At 33.3% G+C, this 14,910-nt stretch overlaps 3 protein-coding genes across 3 annotated transcripts; 1 reads left to right on the top strand and 2 right to left on the bottom strand.

Annotated features, from left to right (window-relative positions):
• Positions 1-254: 254 nt before the first annotated feature.
• Positions 255-1,569, top strand: LOC140874668 (lignin-forming anionic peroxidase-like). The gene is made up of 3 exons (XM_073278030.1): positions 255-721; positions 813-978; positions 1,074-1,569. The coding sequence occupies exons 1-3, from the start codon at positions 305-307 to the stop codon at positions 1,460-1,462; spliced, it is 972 nt and encodes a 323-aa protein (XP_073134131.1). The 5' UTR covers positions 255-304; the 3' UTR covers positions 1,463-1,569.
• Positions 1,570-3,752: 2,183 nt separating this feature from the next.
• Positions 3,753-8,435, bottom strand: LOC140891957 (uncharacterized). The gene is made up of 5 exons (XM_073300668.1): positions 8,195-8,435; positions 5,427-7,692; positions 5,046-5,360; positions 4,860-4,959; positions 3,753-4,771 (listed from the first exon to the last, which is right to left on the bottom strand). Exons 2-5 carry the CDS (start codon positions 7,685-7,687, stop codon positions 3,977-3,979), a joined length of 3,471 nt encoding a protein of 1,156 aa, XP_073156769.1. The 5' UTR covers positions 7,688-7,692; positions 8,195-8,435; the 3' UTR covers positions 3,753-3,976.
• A 1,637-nt stretch (positions 8,436-10,072) lies between these two features.
• On the bottom strand, positions 10,073-11,776 carry LOC140871365 (protein FAR1-RELATED SEQUENCE 5-like). Its single transcript, XM_073273848.1, has 4 exons — positions 11,216-11,776; positions 11,018-11,096; positions 10,593-10,978; positions 10,073-10,477 (listed from the first exon to the last, which is right to left on the bottom strand). The coding sequence occupies exons 1-4, from the start codon at positions 11,774-11,776 to the stop codon at positions 10,073-10,075; spliced, it is 1,431 nt and encodes a 476-aa protein (XP_073129949.1).
• Positions 11,777-14,910: the final 3,134 nt, after the last annotated feature.

The raw sequence follows: 14,910 nt of genomic DNA, 5'->3' as shown, positions 1-14,910 counted from the left end.
CTCGAACAAAGACCAAATCAAATGGGATTGGTCAGTTGAACTTTTACATGCAATTGCAAATATAAAAAGCTGGAAAAGGAATCGACCAACATTTTTTAATGAATTGTGGCAGACATATACGCGTTGGTAGAAGTCAACAGTGAACAACGATAATTTTTTTTTTTTTTTAATTTTTACTTAACTTTACAGAATATAGCTCTCTTTTTGTCCTATAAATAGTTGCCAAGAACCCCATCATCTCCATCAACCTCAATTGCAATCAATCTGAGTGAATTAAGTTTTTCTATCAAAATCTCTTTAAATTATGGGTAGCTTCACGAGTTCATTCTGCAGCCTGTTTTCCCTTATATCGCTCTTGCTTCTACTCTCTAACATGTCATGTGAAGCCCAACTATCTACTACTTTTTATACCAAAACATGCCCAAATGCACTCACTGAAATCCGCAACGTCGTCCGACGGGCGGTATCCGCAGAGCGTCGCATGGCGGCCTCGCTGGTCCGGCTACATTTCCACGATTGCTTTGTTCAGGGATGCGATGCGTCGATTCTTCTCGACGAGACGCCCACCATTCAAAGTGAGAAAACAGCGTTTCCCAACATAAATTCTGCTAGAGGATACAACGTCATAGAGGAAGCTAAGCGTGCCGTGGAGCGCTTATGTCCCGGTGTGGTTTCATGCGCGGACATACTCACCTTAGCATCCCGTGATGCTTCAGTTGCTGTAAGAATTTATAATACAATATATATTTCCACCATATAAATTCAGACATGGTTGATTTTTTAATTAATGAAACATGTACATATGCATGCAGGTTGGTGGTCCATCGTGGGATGTGAAGCTCGGAAGAAAGGACTCCACCACCGCGAACCGTGCTCGAGCAAACACCGATCTCCCGAGCCCTTTCGCGGATGCCAACACCCTTATTTCCGCCTTTGCCGTAAAGGGACTTAACACAAGAGATATGATTGCCCTATCAGGTATATATATATATAGTAGTTTCACGTACGTACATGCATGTACTTGTACTAGACTTTCGGAAGTACTAACATTAATTGTTGCGTGACGTTTGTAGGAGCACATACACTCGGCCAAGCCCAATGCTTCTTGTTTCGGTCGAGAATATACAGCAATGGAACAGATATCGATGCAGGCTTCGCTAGCACCCGCAGACGCCAATGCCCTCAAACAGGTGGAGACGCCACTTTGGCCCCGCTCGATTTGGTGACACCGAATTCATTCGACAACAACTACTTCAAGAATCTGGTACAGAGAAAGGGTCTTCTTCAATCCGATCAGGTTCTTTTCACTTCCCCATCTACCAACAGCATCGTCCTCGAGTATAGCAGGAGTCCATCTGCTTTCGCTGCCGATTTCGCCTCCGCCATGTTGAGAATGGGGGAGATTCAGCCATTACTTGCACCAAATGGGATTGTGAGAAGGACTTGTGGCGCTATTAATTAACTAGGTCCATGCATGTTTGTAGCATAAACATGTAATTAGATTGGTTTAATTTATATTTCTTGTTATATTTCTTAATTTGTATTAATGGAATAAGTGTCTCTCTTGGACGATTTGTTTGTTATTTGTAAACTGTATGATATTTTTGAAATGAAATTACTTCAAATGCGCTTTTCACAAGTACCCTTTTTTTATGTATGAAATATTTGGGAACGGATCCCCTGCTGTGGGATCCCCACAGCAGGGGATGCTGTTCCTTTAATTATGGTAAGTCATAAAACAATTTCAAATCTTAAATGCAATATTGATACGTAAGGATTAAGGAATTTTTGGGTTTTATTAATATGATTTTTTTTTTTTTAATTTAGTAAAAAGTTGTAAGTTTACATTAATTGTTTCCTTTTCTTTTGTTTTTCTTCTTTTCTTATTTTCTCTTCCATCCAATATGTTAATTTTTTGTTCAATTTTGTTATAAAACAATATACACTACAAGAAAACAGGGCTTCAGAGACGGAAATATCAGTCTCTGAAGCCCGTTTTTCCGTTTAAAAAAGAAGTTTGAGACGGAACATTCCGTCTCAAAAATCCGTTGTTGAAGGTCTCGTTTCTGATTTTGAAACGGAGAAATTCCGTTTTTAATTTTAGAGACGGACTATAAAACCATTTATAAATCTGTTTTTAATTTGACCAAATTCCTTCAATTTCAAGTTCAATCCGTTTTTAATTTTGTCTTAAATCTGTCACTGCTCGGTTTCTAATTTTGTCTTAAATTCGTCACTGTTGGGTCTCAAATAGCATAATGAAGATAATTTTTTTCTGTTTATAAATCCGTATATAAACTAATTTCCGATTATGAATATGTTTATAATTCTGTATAAAATTCCGTATATAAATCCATGTCTAATTTAGTTATTAAATTTATATTATATTATATTATTATTATTAATATATATATATATATATATATATATATATATATATATATATATATATATATTAACACGATAGCATAAACATATTGGCGGCAATCCACAACAGATATCGCATAATTAACATTAGAATATAAAAATATTCCCATGATCCAATAAAGAAAATCTTTAATAAAACTATAACAAACCAGATAATTGTTCAAATCTTAAAAAATATCAAAGTGTGCCCAAATAACTAAATAAAATTCAAATCTCACGTACTGATCTTGACTTTACTTATATCGTCGCTCACGAAAGCCAGATCCTCCTGGAAATAAATGATTCGTATATCCCACGTCTTGAATCATTTTACGTACCATATCTTCCAAATGTTCTTCCGTGTTCCTCCTTTCCTCAATAAGCTTCTCTTCTCTCCTTCTGCTTTCTATCATAACAAACTCTAATGTCTTCTTACTCTCAAGGATCTCTTGCTCCATCTTTTTGCTAACTGCCCGCATGTCTTCAATTTCTTTCGACAGTTTTTTATTTTGCTCATTTGAGAACGTCTCATTACTTGTTGGTACAAGTAAATTTCCATTATGCGCTCTTCCAAAACGATGATCACGTCCATATCCGTACACCCTCCCCTTTGATGGGCGACCTACCACGTCACACCATGTGTTGAAATCAAATGAATGCTGAGTATGTTCATCGTCATGATCATTCAGTTTCTCTCTATATTTTTCCTATTCAATGAAAATAATGTGTTAGTCTAATGAATATAAACCAAAACCACCAAAATCAGTGTTGCTCCGGATTAAATACTAGTATGGATCAACTATTCTAGAATCCAATTACATATGTTAATAAACAATGGAAAAATATTCAGCCTACTTTCCTCTAACAAAAGAAACTCATCGGCATTATTCAGTCAAACCACCAAAATCAGCCACCAAAGGAAAATTTTCATCGGCATCATCACAGCACAATTTCCTTTAACAATGGATTATACTTTAAAACAGTAACTTGATACTAGATTATTCATGCCACTATATTAAAGGGCATAATCATTCAAAGACATAACACTTCTTGGTTTCCAGAATGCATAAAACCTGTTCAATAAATTTTGAGATGGTCTAAGCTAACAAATATAATAATATTAATGAACTATTCTAGCAACTTTTCTTTAACAAAAGAAACTCATCAGCATATTAAAAATCAGCCATGCACCAAAGTGAAAAATATCATCAGCATTATTCAATCTAATTTCCTTTAACAATGTATTAATCCAATAAACAACTTAAATTAAGCTAAATACATAACATGCTTTCATATTGTCGATACGATATCAGAAAAGACATATAAAAAATGATTAATATGACTCACACTAACTCGGGCCGATTTGTTGTCCACAAATTCTCCAGTACCTTGCTTTCTTTTATGCGTTCGTTCAAAAACTTCAAAATCATCCACATCTCGTCCTAATTCTTTTTCCTACAATTAAATGTATCATATGCCAAAATAATATCAATTATAAAAATGAGATACCTTTAATTCATATCGTTAAAAATAAAAATATTAATCAGTATAGTTTCTTCGATAAATAAATTTAATCCTCATTTTCCATTTCATTGGCACTATTGTCAGAGTCATGGTCAGTTTCCTCTTGTGTTTCTTCATCTGATTCGAAGTCTTCAAGTTTTTCCTCTAGCTCTTCACCATCTGAAATAACTTGATTGTCATTTGCAGCACGACGAAGCTCCTCAAGTTCCACAGAATCTAACTCATCTTCCTCATTAAAAAAAATGTTAACCTCATCAATGTTTGCATCTATGATAATAGGATGTGGAATGGATATCTCTTCTTCTTGAAAAGCAGACTCAACATTTGGTGGAACATTTTCTTCTTGTTCTTCAAGTAAAGGGATTTCGAATTTTCCCCTAGCTTTCACTTTGCATACTACCATCCAATTGTTCCTTACCTGTTTGATGGTAGGAGGTACAGTGTAGTACACTTGTTGGGCTTGAGAAGATAATATAAAAGGATCATTTGTATTCAGCTTCGATTTATTATTAATTTCTACAATACCCAACCTATGCAATTTAACCCCTTTATCAGACGTGTCATACCAATGACACCTAAACAAAACAATCACATCCCTAAGACCATAATATTCCAATCCCAAAATTTCTTCCAACACTCCATAGTAGTCTACTTCGTACTCATCACTGGTGCTACCTAACACACACACGCCATAATTTGATGTTGCTTTGTAACGTCCATGTTCCACTGTTTCAAATTTAAATCCATTCACAAAGTATCCATTATAGCAAGACACCCGTCGATTTGGACCATGTGCTAGCTTCTTTATGTCGTCATCAACCTCATAAGGATGTTCTTGAATCTACCAACGAAATAAAAAAAATTTCATTATAAAAATGTTGATAAACTGTTAAGAACTAATAAATAAATTAAACTGTGTAACTACTTACATGATAGAGTAACCATGGAGGAAATTGTTGATCACATAAAATTTGAAGCTCCTTATCAGTCATACCTGGAATTTGTTGTTTCTTTTCTTCAGTAAATTTCCTGCATATACCAAGTGCTTGTTAATAGATTTTATTTCACATTTACAAATTAACAGAGAGAGATCAAACAATTAAAACAAAACTTACGCAAGAAATGGATTTATCTTCTCACAGTTCATCAGAATGTATCTATGGGCATCTTTTAACTCATCATCTTTCAAATATCTAGTCGTAAATCGAGACCCAAGTGCGCGTCCTGGGTGAGTAAAAATTGACAGCCTACAAGAAGAATCTGCTGATCCACCATCATCATTTCTTGGAACTCGATTTAGTCGTGATTGTACTTGTGGTTCAAAGTATGATGCACAAAATGTTGAAACTTCTTCTATGATATAAGCTTCAACGATCGAAGCTTCAACTCGAGCTCTATTTCCCACCTTCTTCTTTAAATGATACAAAAACCTGCAACAGTTGTTTAATTATATTATGAAAATAAGCACAAAATTAATGAATGTAGATGTAACAAACCTCTCAAAAGGATACATCCATCTGTATTGTACAGGTCCACCAACTTTAGCTTCATATGCAAGGTGAATTGGCAAATGCTCCATAGAATCAAAGAAAGCTGGGGGAAAAATCCTTTCAAGTTTGCATAATATCTCAACAATATTTAATTCAATTTGTTCCATATGCTCTACTCTCAATACAGTTGCACATATATCTTTAAAATAATTGCTTAGTTCTGTTAACACTTCCCAAATTGATTTTGGAAGTAGATCTCGGAATGCAACAGGCAACAATCTTTGCATAAATATGTGGCAATCATGGCTCTTCATCCCGCTAAACTTGTGTGAGCTCTCATTTACACAACGAGATATGTTCGCAGAATATCCGTCTGGAAGTTTCAGTGACTTTGCCCAAACACACAATTCTGTCATTTGCACTTTACTCAAAGTGTACGCTGCCTTCGGTTTGTAAATTTTACCACCTACTCCCCCAATTAGATGCAACTCTGGACGGCTACAATGCTGCTCTAAATCTTTTCTAGCTTTAACATTATCCTTTGTCTTATCTTTAACATCCATTACAGTATTGAAAACATTATCAAACACATTTTTCTCAATATGCATCACATCTAAATTATGTCGAATAAGATTTGTCTTCCAATATGGTAACTCCCAAAATATACTTTTTTTCACCCAATTATGTGTTATGCCAAATCCACTAATTGGTTGAGCGCCGCCCGATGGTTTCCCGAATGTCACATCTGGAAGTCTGTTTACTCTTTGAAAAATTTCATCCCCACTTAACCGAAGAGGCGGTGAATCTTTTTCAATCTTACCTTTTCGAAACTTATGTGCTTGTTTTCTAAAAAGATGATCACGAGGTAAAAATTGACGATGGCAGTCAAACCAAGAAGACTTTCTTCCATATTGAAGTCTAAATGACTTTGTATGCTCCATACAGTAAGGACATGCCAATTGACCATGAGTACTCCACCCAGACAGCATTGCATAAGCTGGAAAATCACTAATTGTCCACAAAAGTGCTGCCTTCATTAGAAAGTTTTGTTTATTGGATACATCATAAGTTTCGACCCCAGCAGTCCATAATATTTTTAACTCGTCTATTAGAGGACGTAAGAACACATCAATATTTTTTCCCGGACTCTTTGGTCCGGGAATAACCATGTTAAGGAACAGGAAGGGCTTTTGCATGCACATCCATGGAGGGAGATTGTAAACTGTAATTATCACAGGCCAACATGAATAAGGGGTACTATGATGACCAAATGGATTAAATCCATCAGTGCATAACCCAAGGCGCACGTTACGTGAGTCTGAGGCAAAAGAAGGATAGGTACGATCAAAATGCTTCCATGCCTCACCATGAGATGGGTGTGCCATTTTTCCGTCTTTGCAATGATTTTTGGCATGCCAAGTCATCTGTTCAGAAGTATATGAAGATGCATAAAGCCTCTTGAGTCTAGGTATCAATGGCAAATACCGTAAGACACTAAAAGGCACTTCTTTCCGTACTCTCGGCTTTCTCGGTTTGTATCTAGGATGAAAGCAAACGGGGCATTCTTTGTGGTCTTTGTATTCTTCATAGTATAAAATGCAGTTGTTGACACACGCATCAATTTTAACATAACCAAGTCCGAGATTGGCAAGTTGCTTCTTTGTTTTATACAAATTGGGTGGCAAATTTTCACTTTCCGATAACATGCTTTTAACGATTGACATGAGTCTATCATAGCAGGCCTCAGGAATATTAAACTCAGACTTGAGATTTAACAACTGAGTGACAGCTGAAAGTTTGCTGTGGTTTTTGCAACCATCCCATAGCGGTTCGTCGGCGTCCTTCAATAAGTCAAAGAACTTTTGTGCCTCATGATTGGGTGGCTGATCATTATTTGATGCCGACCAATCAAAACCTTGCTCAATACCCTCCATCACCATGGTTTTGTAACGAGATCCTTCTTCATTTTGAACTCTTTCACAATCAACATATTGTCTAGCTTTCTTCATTGGTTCACCATGTGCATGCCATACATCATAGCCACGGGCGAATCCATATTTGACAAGGTGATAACGCACATCCTTTTGAATAAAAAAGTATCTATTACGACATTCACTACATGGACATCTTATTTTGTTCTCACTATTGACACAACCCGAATGTTCATAGGCAAATGTCAAAAACTCTTTAACTCCCTCCAAAAACTCGTCAACGAGATAACCTTTATCGTCTATTCGACGCCACATCCAATCACGATTTGTAGACATACTTTCTGTTTTTCAGTTAGCACACAAACATTTATCATAAATCAAACAAAAAATAATCTTATCTTATATCATAAAACTAGAAACTATCAAATTTCATATAATATGTTGACATGGTATGCAAACACGTACTGAAGGCCTACATTATTAATGTAATATAATCATACTCTTTAATTCAGTCATACACAATTAACCAGACTTACAACACCAGTAGCCCAAAAATTTTAACCCAATATTCACACAAATGTAATCTATTGTATATTATATATATATATCATCATACTATAAAAGGGGAAAAAATGGAAAAATCAAACACTCAAAATCATAAAAGTCTTGGCTGCCACGAAACTCATATTTCACACACATATTTTTAACCCTATATCAATCACAATTTTTAACCTCAATACAAAAGCATAAAAGCTCCCCTCTGTTATGGACCCAATACCGACCATGATTTTAAAATTAATGTTTCACAAAAATAAACTTTATTTTATTGAATATTTTTCTTACCTGTACGTGAGGTATCGCAGGTGGAATCACTGTAAGGTCTTGGCTGTAATGAAACCCCAGAAATCGTTGCCTCTCGGTCCCGCCTCTTCAAATTAACTCCACTCTTAAGTATTTTGTATGGTGGGAAAAAAAAAGAGGGTGAAGCACTTTTGCATTTCTTTCCGATAGAAAATGGATTTGGGGAAGTTGATAGGCGATGATTTGGGGATTGTGAAGAGAGGCGCGAAGTAAGAAGCGGGAAGTGAAAGTGTTGGTGGGAACTAGGAATTTTGTCCCGATTAATTTTTTTTTATCTGCGTAAAGATTTAATTAGGAAAACATATTTGTCAAAATATTTTAATTTTAGTTAAAATATTAATTTATTAGAGAAAATATGGAACAATGGGATTTTTACCCACGTATACATTGAAATACTTTTAGAGATGGATTTTTTCCGTTTATGGTTTTCACAATTTAGAAACGGATTTTTTTTGTCACAAAAGATAATTTTTGTAAACGGTTTTTTCTACCGAAATAGATTGGTCGCAAAATCTGTTTTGAATCCGTATTTATTTTCGTCTATAAAAATCTAAGTCAAATTTCGTCTCAGATCCGTTTGCGATTCTCTCTCAAAATTTTTAAAAAATATTCGATGTACTTAAAGTAAAACGGAGTCATATTTCCATCTTAAATCTGTTTCTGATTTATATACTTCTAATACAGATTTTATTTCCGTATCAAATTTCCGTCTCTGAAACCCTGTTTTCTTGTAGTGATATAGTTTAATTTATTGACGTTAAATTAATGGTCATCGCCTATCGGAAAGAAAAAATTAAATTCGTGATTTTAATATTAAATATTATATTATTTCAAAAAATATATCTTAAATACTATATTAATAATACTATTTTTTATCATTTAATAATGCCTTTGTATCATTTTGCAGAATGCTATGAGTATTGTTAATTTTTATAATAAAATTTTTAACAATATAAGACTATTAACATGTTAATGTTTAACTTAAAATGTAGAATATTTTCATCATGCATTATTGGATAAAACTAAAAGTAATCACTACACTTCCATCAAAAATAATAACTCATATATTTTGAGTCTTTATTTCAATTAACAATCTTAATATATTATTCCTTCAAAAAAAAACATAGATATTCAAGGACATGTATTGGATATATCTCCATTGAAATCCATGGGTTCAAGAGAATTCTGAGGATGATCAAGTTGTGCCTACATCAAATAAGAATACAAATTATAAAAACATTTTCAACTCATAAGAATTTTTTTTTTTGCTTAAAATTTTTACACACCAAAAAATTCTAGATATAATTAAAGTTCATACCATCAATAATTTGATAAAATTGAATTGACTTTCAGTTGTTTGAAGACATGCCTAGGTACCGAAGGTGCTGAGCAAGGTACAGATAATTCATCATGTGTTCCAACGTTCTACAATAATTATAAATAATAAGCAAATATATAATTTTTTTCCACAAAATATCAGTAGTAATAATTATTTTTACCTTGACTCTAGAACCTATTTTTCTTCGTTTTGCTTTAAGTTCTACCCAACTCTTTAACCTCCTCGACTTTTTCACACCAATTTTTTTCTTGAATCCTTTTGCTTGTATCACGGAAGGTCCTGTCAATGATGCCCTGACACTATCATTGTTGTTTTGGCTCAATCCAGTCAAACGCATTTCCATGACCTTCTTGGTTAGATCACATACCGAATTATGCACCAAAAAAAAAGTTGATGGGTGGACGGATGCTTCGGTTGCCAATCTTATGAGCATCATACATAGTTTTCTATATCGTTATGAGCTTTATCGTTTAGGATCTTCATCAACTTCATTCCCCATATAATCATGTACCACTCCACTTCTAGCTTTTCTCGTCCACCTGTTCAAGATATAATCCTCCGAAAGTTTTTTTTATGTCCAATACATCATATACTTTCACAGCATGACAACACAATAATCCAGTCATCTCAAATTTTTGGCAACTACATGAAATCATCTTGGTGCTAGGATTGAATGTCACCCTCCATTCTCCTTCTTTATCGATTAACCCGACAACATATTCAAATAATGGTTGAGTTTCATTCTTAAATTTTATGTAAGCAGCTGCGAACAAAACAAACTCCATTTGAAATAGATTAAATATAGTAGGTGTATAAATCTCAGAAAGTTGACGCAACATAGGAGAACTCTCTAGCTTTAATCTCGGTAATTTTTGGCGTGTCTCAAATTCACACCTTAACTCATTGTAACGCTTTTCCTCCAAGACCTGTTTAAAGTGCTTAAAAAATTGCATTATATCTAAGTCGGGTTTCATACAACTCTTAATATCAAAATTGACGCTTTTCACTGAGTTGTGTGCTCCTCATACCAAGAGTAAAAACCTTTTTCATGTAACAAGCTGCCCATTTCTCTTTTATATTGTAGGTGGATTGCAACCATGTGTTTTCATGAACATTATATTGTGCTAGTAAAACACTCCATGCCTCCTCAAATTGAGTCCCATCATCAATGCCATACATGCACCTCTTAAAATCAGTCAAGAAATGAGAACCATCTTTCATCAAGTTTCCCAAGTGTTTGATGCCATTTTGCATTAAATGCCATGTACACAATCCATGGAATATCTCAGGCATCACCTCCTGTAAGGCCTTTGCCATAGCTTGATCTTGGTCGGTGAAGATAGTGAGAGGTTTTTTTTGCTTGTGTGCCTCTAAAAGGGTTTTGAACAACCATTCAAAGGATGATGCTGTCTCATCATACAAAAGTGCTGCACCAAAAATCACCGCTCCTCTATGATGATTGAAACCTGAGAAGATAACAAGTGGTCGATGTGCACGGTTCGTACAATACGTGGTATCCAATGACACAACATCACCAAAATACTCGTAGTCGATTAGCATTCTTGTATCGGCCCAAAAAAATTAGTTATCTGTTCTTCCACATCCATCTGATTGGCATGATAAAATGATGGATTTTTAGATAATTGTTGTTGAAAATATCGCATCAGACAACTTACTTCACCATATACCATATTTTTTTGTCTTTTGGAACGAATATAGTTTTTTGCATCCAACATGGTATAACCAAGACCATTTATTCCCCCTGCATGTCTACTCATCAACTGAAAATTCGATTTTTGTTTAAGCCCAACCTCTTCTGCCAAATCAATCTCATATGACTGGACTTCTGTCACTTTACGTTGGGAAGCCAACATATGAACTGTTTCTTGAAGATGGAGCGGGTGATTGTGCTCTTCAATAAACTCATTAACTTTATATTTATTATCCACAAATGTGACTCCCAATCTTACTTTACAATTTGTTCGAGTCTCAAGCCGAGGATTGCGTGTCGAAAAATCTCTTTTGTCTTCCTTACGAACACCCTCCTTACAACAAACATATTTAGCCGAAGTTATAACACCAGTGTTCTTGTTCTTGTTAAAATAATGCTTCCTAACTCCAAATCCAATTTTTCCACCATATTCAATCCAAAACTTCCAAGCCTCATCTAGACTATTAAATATCATACCAATCTTAGGCTTGAATTCATTTGAAGTAGAATCCATCAAGAATCTCGATTCTTGATGTATCAATTCTGTCTCTATTTCAAGGACATTGACAAAAAATTCAATAAATTTATTTTATATATCAAACACAACAAATTAATAAAAATAATAATATAACTAATATCCAAAAACAATAAATCAAAGCTTAAAACGTCAAGTACATCAATTGCAACCAATGTCAATCAAAAGAGAGTGGTATATCACAAATGATAACCTTATTAGTGATAAATATAATATTTGTAATGAAAAATTTTTAATCTTAGAATTTTATACTACTAATTTTGTTTATAATATTTTACAAATATTATTTGAAAAAAAAACATCACGGACAGTTTTCTAAAATATGCAAAAATGAAAGGAAAATTCAAAATTAAAAAACCACTTACATTATTCATGATTTTATATAACTACTGATTATTGATTAATAAATTCACGATAAAAAATATAACATACTAATTAATTTAATATACAGAATCATATATTTTCTTTTAACTAACTTTAAAATAATTTTAAAACAAAAGTACAAACAAAGAAGCGAAGAAAAATTTTTCATCCCTATAAAAAATTATTAAATATCACAAGATAAAAACTAGTATATATATATATATATATATATATTCAATAATACAATAAAAAGAACAAACAAATAAAACAAAATAAAAAATTCAGCAGCCAAACAATAAATTAAAATAAACATGTGAAAGATCAAGAAGTCGAACCTTTATGTTGGAGTCTTTCCTGTAAAAATAAAAATAAAAATAAAAAATTGAATGCAAGAAAACAGAAGAAAAAGGATTAGTTGTCGGACGAAGAAAACAACGAGAAAGAAAAAAATTTGAAACTAAATATGTTTTACCAAATTAAAAAAAACCCATATTAATAAAGCCAAAAAAAATATAAATTAAACTATGTATTTTTTTATAATAAATTTAACAAAAAATTAACATATTGGATGGAGGAGAAAATAAGAAAAGAGGAAAAACAAAAGAAAAGGAAACAATTAATATAAACTTAAAACTTTTTACTAAATTAAAAAAAAAACCATATTAATGAAATCCAAAAATTCCTTAATCTTTACGTATTAATATTGCATTTGGGAACAACATCCCCTGCTGTGGGGGATCCACAGCAGGGGATCCGTTCCCGAAATATTTATCAAGGAATTAACCTTAATTATATAGTTTTTTTTTGTGCTTGTTGATGGCTTTTTCACTTTACCTAAAATAAAGCACATAAATTTTAAACTTCCATTCCTATTTGAAAGGAGGTGAAAATTAATACTTGTTATAAATAGTGTAACGCGACACGGAAATATGTTTTTCTCGAATTTAGAAATTAGTGAAAATTAGAAAAATAACATTAGAAATAATAATAATGACTAACTTGGAATTAATTAAGGAGAATTTTAATATATGTGTGTCCATTATATTGTTCGTTAACCTTCAACACATGTTCGAGAGAGTGCAAATAAGATAAAAGTGACTTCTAAAAAAAAAAAAAAAAAAGGAATAAAGTGACATGCGGTTAATTAATTAATTAGAGAACTCAGTAGGGGTGGCCGGGTGGGCTTTTCCCCATTGGCGAGAGAGAAAGACAAGTGTTCTCTCTTTATTTTTATTTTTTATTTTTTTATGTCTCTCTTGTATTTGGAGCGCAAATATTATTATGTATCAAACATATATATTATCTTTCACTTTTTTTTTTCCAAGAGTTGTTAAAATGAGTTGGGTTTGTTGGAATAATATGTCTCGCCAACTTCGTATGATATATAACTAATTAAAGTTTGGATTGATAATTTTCCAATCAGACCAAATAATAATAGGACAAATCCGCGTCACTAAATGGCAGGTCGCTGGCTATTACCGTAAATCAATCATGGATCGTAAACCACTGGAGGTGGGATGTATTGTTCGGTGATTCCGGGACACAAAATGGAGCTAATGGATCGCTTTGGGAAGTCCGTTAGCCATCAAAATTTTCCAGAGTTGCATACATGGACTTAAACATCTTGGGTGTGGCCTGTGTAGTAAACTTCACACTTCAGATCTTCAGTGAATGGTGTGTTAGTTGTCTCACGTCGATGGATAAAGTTCTTGGAAGTTGTTTGTAAAATTTTTTTGTTTAATTAATGAGTTTCTTAACCTGTGTAAAGATATATATATATATAAAAAATGTTATACATTAGAATATGCGAGGGAATTTCATTTTTATTGGAGCAACGAATGAGATTTTCAAGAGAATGTTGTTTGATCACATGTTATATAATATACAACATTAGAGTATATATGTTCAATTATAAAGTTGGTGTGATTATATCGTAGTGATAATGTTGAAATATAAATTAGCTAGTATTCTTCCCACTGACAGCCATGTTGGCTGGTATAATAGCTCCGGCAGCCCCATCTGTCAGCTAAAGGTCTATCACCCTAAGGCCTAATCCTTCTGCCTATCCTTCAGTCCGTCTATTATTCGAAATGGTCTATTACGTAAGCTGTACTAGTCTCTTTTCTAGCCTGAAAGGGAGTCATAGAGCCCGTTTGGATTCTGTAGTCATTTTTTAAAATAAGTGCTTTTTTAAGCTATAAATTTTGGCTTCTGAAAAAGCCCATTTTTTTACTTAAAAAAATACTTTTTTAAGCATTTTTTTACTCATCCAAACACCTTATCAGCTGAAAAAGCACTTTTTTTTTTTTTTTAAAAAAAGTGCTTTTTTGGCCTGGCTTCTCATTCCAAACTGGGCCATAAACAACTTAATGCAGCGGCTACATTCGGGAAAGCAAGGGAATGCGAAAATAAAAATATATCTATTATATAAATAAAACAAAGTTTGGTCAGTTTGATCATCGAGCGCGAACATTTCCTTCTATCTGTAAAGTCGAAATTTAATAATTCACTTCAATGAAGGAGGGAAACACTTTCGAACATCTGCTGAAATCCACTCAACTTCATTTTGACTTTGTAGATGCTCTTAGAACTATAACCTTGTTTATATGTATAATTTATATATAGTAGTGTATCAGAACATGTGTTGTGTGCTTGCACAATCTTTTTAATTAATTTGATTTATATTCAAATATGTGTGATAAGTGCAATTTTTGCACTTATATTTTATATAATTTAACTTGAATTTTGTT

The sequence above is a fragment of the Henckelia pumila genome, chromosome 1 (assembly GCF_033568475.1).
Source record: "Henckelia pumila isolate YLH828 chromosome 1, ASM3356847v2, whole genome shotgun sequence".
Lineage (NCBI taxonomy): Eukaryota > Viridiplantae > Streptophyta > Magnoliopsida > Lamiales > Gesneriaceae > Henckelia > Henckelia pumila.
This window is presented reverse-complemented; position numbering and strand designations above follow the sequence as displayed.

Excerpts from the sequence above, each read along its gene's own strand:
- LOC140874668 (XM_073278030.1), top strand. The coding sequence starts at position 305 with ATGGGTAGCTTCACGAGTTCATTCTGCAGCCTGTTTTCCCTTATATCG. Across the intron at positions 722-812 it reads CCCGTGATGCTTCAGTTGCT|GTTGGTGGTCCATCGTGGGA; the intron begins GTAAGAATTTAT and ends ATATGCATGCAG. Across the intron at positions 979-1,073 it reads AGATATGATTGCCCTATCAG|GAGCACATACACTCGGCCAA; the intron begins GTATATATATAT and ends TGACGTTTGTAG.
- LOC140891957 (XM_073300668.1), bottom strand. The coding sequence starts at position 7,687 with ATGTCTACAAATCGTGATTGGATGTGGCGTCGAATAGACGATAAAGGT. Across the intron at positions 5,361-5,426 it reads TGGATGTATCCTTTTGAGAG|GTTTTTGTATCATTTAAAGA; the intron begins GTTTGTTACATC and ends CAACTGTTGCAG. Across the intron at positions 4,960-5,045 it reads AAGATAAATCCATTTCTTGC|GAAATTTACTGAAGAAAAGA; the intron begins GTAAGTTTTGTT and ends TGGTATATGCAG.
- LOC140871365 (XM_073273848.1), bottom strand. The coding sequence starts at position 11,776 with ATGGATTCTACTTCAAATGAATTCAAGCCTAAGATTGGTATGATATTT. Across the intron at positions 11,097-11,215 it reads ATGGTGAAGTAAGTTGTCTG|GAGTATTTTGGTGATGTTGT; the intron begins ATGCGATATTTT and ends CTAATCGACTAC. Across the intron at positions 10,478-10,592 it reads CAGCTTGTTACATGAAAAAG|GTCTTGGAGGAAAAGCGTTA; the intron begins GTTTTTACTCTT and ends CACTTTAAACAG.